At 38.4% G+C, this 13,738-nt stretch overlaps 1 protein-coding gene across 4 annotated transcripts in view; it reads right to left on the bottom strand.

Moving 5' to 3' along the window:
* The window catches only part of pitpnm2 (phosphatidylinositol transfer protein, membrane-associated 2), a 42,768-nt gene extending 29,557 nt beyond the window's left edge, over window positions 1-13,211 (bottom strand). Inside the window, exons 1-4 of one of the 4 annotated variants that reach the window (XM_005720063.1) lie at window positions 12,919-13,211; window positions 11,479-11,624; window positions 10,269-10,330; window positions 5,729-5,948 (exon numbers count right to left, since the gene is read on the bottom strand). In XM_005720063.1, coding sequence (XP_005720120.1) covers window positions 5,729-5,806 — 78 coding nt within the window. In that variant the 5' untranslated portion in view covers window positions 5,807-5,948; window positions 10,269-10,330; window positions 11,479-11,624; window positions 12,919-13,211. Of the gene's footprint in view, window positions 1-5,728; window positions 5,949-10,268; window positions 10,331-11,321; window positions 11,376-11,478; window positions 11,625-12,918 lie in introns of those variants that run through there. The other 3 variants (XM_005720064.1, XM_005720066.1, XM_005720065.1) reach the window with 3 other exon arrangements.
* Between the last annotated feature and the right edge of the window lie 527 nt (window positions 13,212-13,738).

The raw sequence follows: 13,738 nt of genomic DNA, 5'->3' as shown, positions 1-13,738 counted from the left end.
TGTGGCTATGTCCACACGTACCCGGGTATTTTTGCAAACGCAGATTTTTCTATGCGTTTGCACCTTTCGTCCACACGTAAACACTGAAAACTGAGATTTTTTAAAACTCCGGCCAGGGTGGATATTTTCTAAAACTCCATTTTTGCATTTACGTGTGGACGAGAAAAACGGAGAAAACGCAGCGTCAAAGGTGTGCGCCTTTTTTGACGTCACAGTGTGCGCCACGTTATTGTTTCGGTGAAATGAATTTCTACAATACTGTTACTGTTAATTCTACTCTCTGCAGTGTTTAAATGCTTACATATACGCACACAGTTACTGTCCCTCCACACATACGACTCGGTTCTGCTTCTATGCCCCAGCTTTGTTTACTTTTTTCCACCGAGGCTTCTAGACTTCTGATTGGCCAACATTTCTGCACGGTTAGGAATCTAGCTCCACCTGCTGCTTTGGCATGTTCATAGCAGCGTTTTCCTTCATTTCTCCCTTTATGTGTGGACGGGATTATTTTTTAAAACAAAAACTGAAAATCTCCGTTTTCAAAAATACCCGTGTACGTGTGGACGTAGCCTGTGATTAAGAGTCTGAAAAGCCAAATTAATGGCTTTGTCAGTGGTGATTGAACTACTGAGTCTCTACAGTTGCTATTGATGGAGTTTGACACCATTAGATTACATTAATTCGATTGCATCTAATTAGCAGTTAATACGTGAAAACTTAATAAGTGAAAACTCAGAATTTGAATGCATTTCATTTGTCAGCTTTAAAATTCAAAAATTTGTATAGTTTACTAAGCTTTGTTCTGCAAAAAAATTAAAAACAATTTTATTGTTTTATTAGCAATAATATCTGATTCTAAAACAGGACACCTACACTCTACTTAGAGACCTCATATCATTTGTGTATAGACTAAGCCTATGTTTGAATTCTGTTTTTATTTTTAATCTTTATTATCAAACCCTTAAAAATCCTTATTTTACCCCTCTGTGAACTAAACTACCAGACTAACGACTGTCCTTTTTATAATAGTGTTGCATTTGACTGTTATATTTTTATGTTTCTTATAGATTTTTAATCATGTTGTAGGTGGCACTCATATGGGGATCATTTTCTGTGGAAGAAAAATCATATTACCCATGAAACAATCCTTTTAGATTGGGACTGCCAACACCACCTCTTTCATGTGCGTGCAAGAAAACCCTGGGTTAATTTACCGAATTGATAACCAGCTTAACTTGACTGCTTACCCTGATTGTCAACATTAGGGTAAGTGAATACAGCTAACAAAAAGATACCCTGGATATGTTGAGCTGGCTAGTACAGGGCCAAATATATTTCTGTTACCCCACTTCAGAGTTCAGTTTTATAGTTTTATCTTCAGAGTTGAAGATAACTCTCTTTCTAAAACCCACTCAGGTTTAACAAACTCAGAGTTGTTAGCTGAAGCCCTGCACTGCTGTATTGGACTATATCCCCCTTTCAGCCCTTGCTGAATAACACAACCCACAGACATGAGTGTAGACATGCTGAGTAAATAGAAAAAGGACAAGCTCCAGGTCTCCTTGGAGATCTTACATGACCGTTTAACAGTCATGTCTGCTTACTTCTCAAATATTGTTTCTAATAACAGTCACAGGCCTCAATTGCTCTTTAGTATTTTTAATTTTGTCTTGGTGAGAAGCGGTGTAATGTTGATCAGGTTGTGGAAAAATTTTCTACTTTCAGATTTTCATCACATCTGGCTGGTAATTCCAAATTGCCCATAGGTGTGAATGTGAGAGTGAATGCTAGTCTGTATCTCTGTGTTTGCCCTGCAACAGACTGCCAACCTGTCCAAGGTGTACCCTGCCTCTCGCCCTATAGCAGGTGGGATAGGCTCTAGTTCTTCCTCCAGTGTGACATCACTTTAGATTATTGCATTTTATGGTCTGCATTTACTTTATTTTATTTGATCTTATTTTATTTATTGTCTTTTAATCTGGTGTGTTGGATTCTATTTTACTGGATTTTAAAACTTTTAAAACTTGGCTATATATTTTCATTTACAACACTTTGTTGAACTCTGTTATTCTAAATGCACTATATAGATACATTTGTGTTATATAAATAAATTTGACCTTGACTTTATCTGTATGTCCAGTTTGAGAACTGCTGCTAGCTTATGCAGACACTCGGACGACTCCCTCTGTGAATTGTAATAACCCAGCTTTGCTGAGGGTCGTGAGTCTGCCAGGCTGAAGTGTCTCTGAATAATTTATGTGACAACACAAGGTTAGCATAAACCAGGGGTAGCTAACTCCTCTCCTCAGCTCTTGGTGCCTTAGTAGAACCTCATGCATCAAACATTATGAGTGGCTGCTCAAAGGCTTCACACATCTCCTACCTTGGTCATTTTTCAAATCCAGTGCGTCAATCTGACACTGGCCACAAACAAAAGGTTACTGTCAGCTTGCTGCTGAAGTAAAACAAAAATGCAATGGAAAATCCACCAACAAGTAGAAAAAACTGTAATAATCTCCTGTGGACAAATCATGGTCCCCAGAGGACAAAGCCCAGGGGTTGATAATTTCCTGTAGATAGTTTTTAATGACCTCTAATTAACAAAAGTGAGGGATGATATGTGAGATGGCTTCTAGAGAAACTGACACTGGCACTGACACAAACCCAGACAATCATTCGATATTCAAAAACTGCTACATATGTATTTTCTATATTCTGCAACTGCAGTCCTCCACACTTAGACGCACAAGTGAAAACGTATCACAGAACAGATATGATCCCAGTGGGAATGGGAGCTTTAGAGGCCGTAATTCTCATTTCCCTGGGAGAGACACTGCAGTAGATTCCAATCACATCATCAAAGGTCTCCTAAAACTGAGTCTTCAGAACAAATACACAGCTTAATGTCTTCTAAGATGAGCTGCTAACCCGCCTGTTGTCTTGGTGTATTTTGGATAAGTTTTTTTTTAAGTATTTATGAGCAGAAGATAGTCAGGAAAAAATTTACAACCTTGTATAAATTGATCTAATAATTTCCACATTTGAGGAGCTTAACGTGATTTTTTTTAAGAATGTTAGATAATAGTCCTGTAGTATGCATGATGATGGGATTGAACTGATATTTTAATGCTTTTTACCTTTTGGAAGGTAACTCGAGGAGTTAAAAAATATTTTATTTTATTTTTTGGTCTTACCTGTTTAATTGTCTGTTGTAACTTAATTTCCAACAATATCTCAACATTTCACTAAATCACAGCTGTCCTTTCACTTGCTCTTTTTCTCAAAAACAAAATGATGGCAGCTGCTGCCTTGCTGCAGCTGATGTCACTGGTTACCATGGCAACTAGTGCCCAGCTGTGAAAGTGAGCAAGAGGCAACGTCCAGCACAAGTGTGTGTGTGTGTGTGTGTGTGTGTGTGTGTGTGTGTGTGTGTGTGTGTGTGTGTGTCTTACTTAATGTGCCAGTGGCAATACATTTAGAGGGTTTGGGGGAAAACATAAATATCAAACAGGCACTACCTGCTTTTATGCCGTGAGGTCCAGCATATCTGAGACCACATCAAACAGCTGCAACACTTTCATGTATAAATGGAAATAATCTGAAGGTATGAGGATCCCAACTAAACCTTTAATTTAATAAAACATTTAGGAATACAAGTCGTAACTTGTAAAATTCACTTACAATTTGTCTTATCAACCCTTGTTAAGCTAAATTAATCCGCAGCCATTGTTCACCTCTAAGAAAAATGGCTGTATCTCATGAACACAGCTGAAGCAATAAAGGAACATGGTGGTGCTATAGCTCCTTTGGTTGAGCAGGTGACCCATATTCTAAAAAGCTGGGTTTGATTCGACTCCAGACCATGTTTTACATATCTTCCCACTTTCCTGACTACTCTCTACAGTGACGTTGGCCAAAAAAGAAATAAAAAGAAATAAAGGAATTTCACAAGAGTGAAAAAGTTATTATGAGCAAAAAAGCCTTTCTGTGTGTCACAACATGGCTAGGCTTCACATCATACAGAGAGCAATACATCAGGCTTTGTACACTGAGAGACAAAAATCCAGTTACGTTTCAGATAGACATTTTGACTCCAGTCAGCACAGGTGAGGGCTGGAGAAGAAGGCTGTCTAATAGTCTCAGAGCATCTCAGTGGTCTCTGAACTGATTCCCAGAAGGGAAGAATACTCGCACATGGTCAGCTCTGGACACTGCAGATGAACAGCTGTTCTTATTATACTAGTTTCTAGTATATTTGTTGGATGCATGCACACTTGTAGTGTATCCACAGTTACAACTAACTGCGGGGACAAAAGATTTTGATGATTCTGCAATTTTGCTGCCAGGCCACACACCACAAAGCGTTCAAGAAGCACCTGACAACCACAAAATTCTGGATTTATAGATTTTCTTCCCCCGTCACCTGACCTCTGGTGGTCTTGGACTTTAGTACCAGACTCTGTTTTTTTTCTGCAAGCATATTGAATATTGAATAACATTTTGTTAGAACACAATACACAGAGCAATGAGACACCACAATGAGGGCTAGATGGTGGTTATGAATATTTCCCTGCTTATGTTTACTAAACAAAACTCACAGAGAGATCATTTTTATGCCCTTGTAACTATCTGCATTTGTATTTTCACACAATTACCAAGATAAACACAAGCCACAGGCATATGGAGCACCATCTGCTCTGCAGAACTCCACTGCCCCTGTGACCATTTACTCATGTTCCCTTAGTGCTCTTGTCCTGGTACAGACCCACACAGCTGACCTCTGCCACCATGACATAAAAAACCTGAACTTCTACCTGGTTTAGTGCTCCAGGTCAAGAAAAATACTCTACGCCCTGTACTATAATTTTTTTTTTAATTTAATTCGTCTCAGGTATACTTATTATTTCCTTTGAAGACAGAAAAATTAGAGAATATGCTCCACAAATATTTGAGTATATAAATTATTTAAAAATAAATGAATTTTAAAAATCACATAATGCAAATTCTCATTTAAAGTTTTGATTTTACAGCAAAGGAAAAAGACATCTAGACGGGAGCATACAAGTTATATGAGTTGCAATTTCTGATTTTTAAAACAGTTTAATACAAATTCTGAAGCCAAAATGATGCCATTATTTATTTTACACACACCTTGTCTGCAGCTTTTATCTCCAAATTCTATAACAAAATAATATATAATAATTAGAAAATTAAAAAGTATTCAAATTACTTGTAGTGTGTCTAATTTATTTTTACTGTTCACAGTTCAGTCCATACCTGTAAGTGTTTGGACAAATACACTTTTTTTTTAAATTTTGCCTTGGATTGTAGACCAAACAACCAGAAATGTGGTTTAATTGATTAGGAATTACAACACAGTGCACTATTTTCAGAGATAATAGCATCTGAATTGATAAACAAGAGTGTCACAGCCAGGTGAGGGCCGTTTAAGCAGGTAAAGTAGAGTAGTGTTTCACTTGTATTTGCATTTGGTTCACTGACTTACCTTATATTTAAAACGATGCTAATTTTTCCACTTTTAATTGAATCTCTGAAAACGTGGGACTGTGTATAAACATGTAATTGCATGACACATGCGTCTTTTAATATAAATGCTTAGTTTTTAATAGTGTCCAGCCGTAGCAGCGCCACATCTAAGTGAAACCAGGTGAAATGAACCTAAATACATGTGTAATGTTTGTAAGGCTGTGTGAGGAAAACTACTCACCTGGATCATGTAGAGCTGAGCAATGCGGTACTCCTCCACACTCATAGGCATGGGGATCCGATACTCCTTGATCAGCATGGCTGTGCTTGAGTTGAGCCGACACAGTTAGTGTGTGTGTGTCCAAAGAGGAAGCAGCGCGTGAAGGTAGATGCTCCTGTCAGTCGGCTTTGCTACCCAAGCTGCATGTTCAAGCAGGAAGAACGGGACTCATTATTCACACCTGAAACAGAGGAAAAATGTCCTTTCAGCTTCCAGGGTTACAGACAAAACACAGGAAGAGTTTGCATGTTTGTCTCAAGGATTAACACCCCCTCCTTCTACATATGCAAGCCAACACATACAAGGTAATCCACTGACCCAGGAAACGCGCTGAAATCCCCCAGCAACCTAAATCCCAACTCTGACTACAGACCAAAGATGCAACCAAGTTGTGTTCAGTGCTGCCTTTTAAATTACTCTTCTTGTCTAGTGATAGAAAGCGCATGTATTCAAGTATCAGAGAGCCACAGTGCTCAGGTATTATACTTCTACTTATAGTGCATTTCAGATTGAAAGGTTGTACTACTTAAAGTTATTAGACATTTTATTTACATTATTACATAGGGGGGGAAACATATAAGCTGTTCATTTAAAATAATGTATTCCATAAAAGTTTCCTGGCATTATCTGGTTCACTTGTCCCCATAGAGCAGGTTTGGCCAACATTTTAATTCCAGAGTTCTACTGATGCTGATTTAGATGAAGTGAGCAAAAGGCCGCATTCTTTTTGTTTCTCTTTTACATGTGTGTTAGCTAAACCGAGATGTGTCCAGGCTATGGGTTGTATTTTTCCCATGTGTACCTTAGAGAGACTGACGTGCTGGATGACTGCTCCTCGCTGAGCCTGTGATCTCTATTCTGTCGCCAAGTGCTTTTGCTGGGGTTCTCTCTCTGATTGTAGCACCTTTACCTTTACCCCAACAATACAAAGCTTCTTGAGGTGACTATTGTTGATACTATTGACTGGTGCTACACTATAAATAAAACCGAATTGATCTGTTGGCTTGCATATTAAAATACATTTTTAAATAACCAGTTTTCTGCAGTTAAATTACCATTCAAATGAGGGAATTTTAATTGCAAAAGTAACTTTAGACTTTTAAAAAGGCAGCTCATCCGATCTCTATGAGTCTGACAGCTCTGTGGAAGGTGGAACCAAGTGTTTTGACTCATGTGCTCCATTAAAATAAATAAATAAATAAACCAAAACCGCCATCTTTACTTTACACACTTGTGGATATGTAAAGCGCTTTGGGGTCCTTAGGGACTAGTAAAGCGCTATATAAATACAGACCATTTACCATTTACATCATTATCCATCTATCCAAACAGTGCTGTGAGAGTGAGGGTGATGTACCGCTTATTCCACCTGCCGTTAAACAACCAGAGGAGGGTCACATGACAGTGAATGCTTAATCTCAGGCAGATGATGGTGGACAGTAAATCTAATGCTGAGAGGGGAAAGGGTTAAGGTAAGGAGCTGATGTCAAATGCGAAGTGTGTGTCTGTCCATCTGTGCATGACTAAGCTGTGCATGTTTGTTCAAGCTTCTATAGCAAATGAACTGCAGTGGTCAGGAAGTGTAGATTGACATTAAAGACTTCCTGGAGTCTTCATTTGCTCATTATTGTATTTAAGTTACAGCCATTTTTAAATGACAGTAAAAGCCCAGCTGATAAACTACAGAATTTGAAGGTTTTTTTGGGGGGTTTTTTGGAACGGCAGAATTCTGAGAAAGAAAAAACTGAATTATAAAAACAAAAACTCAGAATTCTGCAATTAATGTCAGAATTCTGGGGGGAAGAAAATCCAAAACGCCATCTGTTTTTTTCCAGATTTTTCATACAAGTTCCAGCCCAGTCTCACAGAAAACAGGAAACTGTGAAATCATTATGGATTTTTTTTTTTTTTTGGTTTATGTTTATAAGAAGGTCACATTATATTGTCTTTAGCGAAGATGTGTCACCCTGGCAACCAAGAATACAAAGCTTTGAAAAAACAAATGTAAGCTTTTATTACTGTCTAACCTTAAATAGCTTTTGCTTCTAAGTTTTTGCTTATATTTTTAATATTCCAATTTGATTGCCAGCACTGCAAACAGGAAAATCTGACCAGAAAAACTATTACGAGATGTAAAACAACTGCATGGCAGGGGGGTTGTTTTATTTGTCTGAACAGTCCATGCCCCAGGAGCAGTTACATGATTCAGATCTATGCCCAATACTATACTTTTAAATCATTTCATTCAAAGATTGATTTCTTTTACACACATCTACAATGGATAAATAATAACAAACAACAGGAGCAGGTATAAAATATTTGTCTGACTCAACAACAGAACGAACAGTGAAATCCAAGCTGCCCTCCAGAGGCTGTAATGTATGACCTTATTTACAATGCAGAGACAGTTTGTGCTCTGGAGCAGTTACAGCAGAGAAACTGAGTGACATTTCTCACTGACTCCTGTGAAGAGTGAGTCCTTGGCCCACAGAACAGCTGCTATGCAGCAAGAATCACTAAATCCACATAATGCAAAATGTGAGACAGTGGCAGATGAGCCCTGACATGTAGACATAAACAGACACATAGTGTCATGTATGATAAACTGGCTTTTTTTTTTTTTTTTTTGGCAAAAGGATGTGAATTATAGAGGAGAGCTGCCAGGATATTACTGTAGGGGAAATGATTAGTTCACTGACAGAAAATGAATCAATTATTTTAAGAATGGGAGATGCTTTTTCTTAACAAACAAAATCATTTCAAGTAGTTTTAAATATAAGGATAGTCATTAACAGATTAGCTATCTTTTCTGGTTTGCATAGGTCTTGTGCACAAGTGTAGCAAATCTCAGGTTTATATGTAAGTTGTTAAAATAGTCTAAAGTTGCTTTTATTAACTACAGTACAAACAGCAGCTCCTACAAACAAAGAAGTCACATGATTTCCTATTAGAGGGGCTGCTTTTAGTGGTGAATTTGAAGCTAATTGCCACTGTCTTTGCAGGGCATTTTAGCATCTTTTAACTATAAGTTTACAATTCGTAGAGCAATGCTATAATAAGCCCCAATCAACATCTGCTCACCAGACACAACATTTCACTGTGGCACCAGGACAAAACCACATAATAAAGAAAGATTATCCTCTATAGACTCCAATAAGTGAGAATCCTACATGGTTCTCAGATCACCATGAAGGGCTGCATGTTGGATGGCACAAGAGTTTCTTCAACTCAGTACCTAAAAATACAAAATCTTCTTGTACAACCCCATGGAGTTGTCTCTTGTTCATACATTTTAGAGTAACATTTTATTCAGCTTCTATCTTTAAACCAGACATCAAATAAGTTATGAACTAGAACAAGCGATCCATGTTTATTTTCTCAAACAGCAGATTGACTTCTTGCAAGTTTTAGCAGACAACATCACATCACCCCAGTCTTGACTTCTCTACATTAGCTTCCTGTATGTTTTAGAGTTGATTTTAACATCTAAGATGATCATTTTTAAGGCACCAGCTTGGTACCGAGCTGCACAGAAGAAATTTCGAACCAGTTTGCAGCCTCAGATCTTTAGGTGGGGCCGTCTGGTTGTTTCAAAGCCCAAACTTAAATCTACAGAAAGATAAAGATATGACTGCAGAAATTAGGCTTGAAAAATCAGAAACTTCCTTGAAACCACTTCTTCCAAAGCACATTTTTACAGGCTTGCTCCTTTGTGACGTCATTACAATTTTATTTCGTGTTTTATAGTCTTGTATTAACTGTTTATCATCTTTCACTTGTCTTCTTTATTATTTCCCTATATTTTACTCTTTTACTGCTAATTATTTTTTATTTTACTTTCTGTTTTTTATTATGTCTTCACTTGAACTTAATTGTATTGACCTTATTTGGCCCTAATATTTGGCTTTCTATCTGGAACTGCTTTTTCTGTTTGCCAAATTGCTTTGCAAACTCTATTTTAAAAAATACTGTACAACTAACATTTATTATAATCAAAATCACCAGTAAACTCAAACAGGGTGTTGACTCCGTGCAGCAGCTAGGACGTTTCCTGGGTAGATTCAGAAGCTTTCCAATTGAGCTCAAAGCAGAAAATTACAGCTGGTCAGAGCCTGTGCACCAAATTGGAGCTCAAGCCACTGTCTGGAAAAAGGCACACCCACCATTAGCCCCTTCGACCCACAGTCCAACAATAGATGCTGATGTTTCAACCTGAATGACAAAGGTTGTGACAGCTCATCTCTGGGACAACTGCAGATAAAACCAGAACTTATGGGACACGATCTGCCACAACTTCCAGGTTATTCCTCGTAAAATGGCAAATGCGACCTTGGACCTGAGCACAGTTAGGTTGAAGAACCAGACTAATGAATAATCTATGAAAAATTGTGTTTCTTTCAAATTGGTGATGGACATAAGGATGGACAGACACACATCTCGCCATGGCACAAGCTAATCAAACACTTGTGCTAAAAAGCAAAAAGATTACAAGGCTACTTACAGCACATGTTGATGAGTTTGACAAACAACTTCGACTGATTCTCCAACCAGTTTGTTTGAGCACTAGGGTCAATAGAAATTAACAGAACATGAACATATTAGGTTTTTTTAAAGTTGACACCCTCTCTCTACCCACTTCCACTTCTTTTGTGTGTCCATGTGGAAGGTCCCCGTCACTGAGGACCATTCCATCCCAGTGAGTGGGTTATGAGATGATCCGCCAGCAAGTCTAGATGCTAAAGATACTGACAATGTTCAGGGTCATGTTGGGCTCCTCATGGAAGATGCCCTGGACAAATGTAGCATACATGAGACTAACTGTATATTTATTAATAAACTGATAAAAGATAGACATTTTATCAAACAGGCACCAACAACATAAGCATTATGTTGCATATGCACCATTTCTCTAGTCTCTTAAGCTCTCAACTCTTAAACTAGCTTCCTGATCCTGGTTCTGTTCTTTTGATCATTCATATTTTAGGCTCCATATCTAACAGACTTTTGCACATTCGATTCAAAACCAAGATGCCTACAATTCAAAGAAGCTGTTTAAAACCCACCTTAATGAGCACTGCTTCATTCAGCTGAGAATATTTAGTTTGTGAAAGGTGCATTGTCATCAAGTCCAGAATTCAACTTTTTTTTTTTTTTTTTGGCCTCACAAACACCTGAGGGGAAATCTCTGGCTCTGTAGCTACTAAATGGTGCATGATGGTCACCAGCTGGTCTTTGTGTGTGTCTGCTTTTTGCAGCTTTTGTTTGTTTGTTCGTTTTTTATAGTTGTCTTAAACCTGCTGCCAAACAGAACAGCCAACAGAAGCAGTGAAGCTGGAGCCAAACAGCTCTGTAGAGCCAAGAGCAGATCCAGGTTCAGGAGATAATTCTCCTGTCAGTGTTTTCATACTTTTATTACAGGCTTTGTTATTATGCGATTTTTTTTCTAACAAAAAAAACCATGAATAATAGACCCACAAATAATTGGGTACTCTGACTTCCTCCTACAGTCCAAAAGCATTAACTGCTCATTCTAAATTTTCTCTCAGTGTCAGACCTGAGATGGACTGGCCCTTCCATGGTGTACCCCACCTGCCACCTCTCACAACCAGCCTCCCTGAATTGAAGTGGTTAAGAAAAATGGATTGATTAATTTAAAATAAAATCCTCTTGTGGAGCTCTTTTTAAGCTTTCAGTTAGTTTATTTTCTGCACCTTACTTGTCTGCACATCTCATATTGAAGTTTTTTAAATTCCTGTTCCTCTGCCAAGTCCCCTGAGTCTGTGCAAAGTACACGGCCAATGTAGGTGACCCATAGGGGGAATCCACATGACACATCCACTCCAATGCATTTGTTCTCCTAATAAAGATATAAAAGAAGCAGAAGAGTTAGTTAGAATGAACAGTATGGCAAACTGTTACCTTTTGCTTAATCTTTTTCTACAAAAAATACGATTTCTGACTCAAAATAATGGAAATCTAAGCTATGTGTCCAATGCTCTCAGCTTACTTCAGGGGGATTCCCTGATCCCCTACTTAACGTGTTCCCTCACAGATCCTCAAACAAACCCTACGACCATGATATGAATAATGTGTTTCTGTCACAATCACATACACAACATCTAAGAGCAGGAGGCCAGTGCATCATCTGTTTGTTACACATCACAGTCGGATGCATCAGGATACATTTGATTTGATTCTTTGGCACTTAGAGGAGTCGTGCTGCACTGACAAGATCCCCCGATGGGATTGTGCTCTACATTCAGTAATCATAGCACACACTGATGTAAAACACACCACAACAGTCTTCACATGAGAACACATATGCTGGGGCACAACATCTGCCACATACACACAGACAAATCAACAGCAAGTCTGATTCCCCCCTGATTTCATGAGATACCCCAAGAGTCAAGTACTGTATTGTGTGCGCTTGTTGCGTAATTCAGTTTTCCTTCCACACTAGCTGCAGATGTGGATTTCATAGACAGGCATGTACTGCCTAATGATCCAGTAGGAAATTAGCAAACGATATTTGCGTTACTCTGTACAGAGCAGAGTCTCGTATGATGATTTGTTATCATAACTCAGGCATGAAAAACTCAGCGTGCAGCACATCATCACCACCCAGCTTGCAGCCACAGGACGTTAATGACATGATGTTTCACCAGATCTAAAGGTTTATATTTTGATTCTTTCAAGCTAAATAATCAACATGCAAGTTGGTTCACACAATTTGCAAGAGGAGGTAATTTTCTTTCAGATATTTGGCTACAACCTGTAACTAGCATTTTCCCCACATCCACAGGGTTACAGTGTTTGATTATAGAAACGTTAAAAAAATAAGGTTTTTCTTTTTCTTTCTTTTTTAAAGTGGTATTTGATAAAGAAAAGTGAATACTGCTAAAGCCCACACATCAAACATGAATCCATTACTTATTCACAGCCTTAGTTTCCCACCTGCAGATCCTCACTCCAGTCAGCCTTGACCACAGTGAACCACAGTCCAGCAGGCAGCATTTATGTTACCATCATGTCATTTACGTTCATAACAGTGCAGTTTGGAGGAGAAAACAAACGAATGCTCCATTTGGCAGTATTTCATATACAAGCAAATAATCATGTATAATCAAATAAATCATTTGGGTGTTTACCTCAAAGCTACCCAACTGATCCACTAAATACAGGCTTAGGGTCCATTGCAGATTCCAATCCTAAAGAGAATCCCAGCGCACGCACCCTCGCTTCCCTTCCTCTTCCGTCTTTGGTCAGCTTATCTTCACCGGTTCACCCCCGCTCTGGTAAGGAGCTTCACTTTCTAAATTCTCACAGTGAAATCAGAGAAGATATCGATTCTCTGTCTCTCCTCTATCTCCTTTCTCCTCCCATCCACCTCTATTTCTCTTCTGCGCTCCCTTTTCTGCCGTCTCCACCTCTTTGGGACTGAGGAAGCTTTGTTACCACGGAGACGCATGAGGCTGTGGCCTGATTGGTGGAGTTTGTTGTGATGCAGCAAGTCGGCAGTGCAGCCCACTAGATTGATTGCCTTTTCAGTCAGAATCGTTGTGTAATACTGAGCCAGAATAAGCTTACTAAGTGGAGATATATAGGAATTTATTTTCAGTAAAGCGGGGGATTACAATTCACTTTCAGTGTTACCTTACTTTGTTGTGTATCACAGCAAAGCCCGTGGTGGAAAGTATGGAGGACTGTGAATGTCAAATTTATTTAACTCCCAATTAAAATACATACTTTACAATGGAATTTAGCAATCTATAAAAGACTAACTCAGCACGTTTTGTCTATTACATTAATTGATTAATTTTATTGGATAAAAAAGGAGAACAAGCAGAAAGCTAGTTTTCACAAACAAATTATGAAAATAATTGTGAAAATTTTCAAGAAATATAATTTTGATTTTTTTCCAGATATGAAGCAGATTAAAGCAATAAATGCTCACAGTACAGAAGATGG

The sequence above is a fragment of the Pundamilia nyererei genome, unplaced genomic scaffold, assembly GCF_000239375.1.
Source record: "Pundamilia nyererei isolate P.nyererei 1_Seehausen unplaced genomic scaffold, PunNye1.0 scaffold00002, whole genome shotgun sequence".
In the NCBI taxonomy this organism is placed as follows: domain Eukaryota; kingdom Metazoa; phylum Chordata; class Actinopteri; order Cichliformes; family Cichlidae; genus Pundamilia; species Pundamilia nyererei.
The sequence above is the reverse complement of the archived record's forward strand: the minus strand, read 5'-3'. Positions and strand labels throughout refer to the sequence as shown.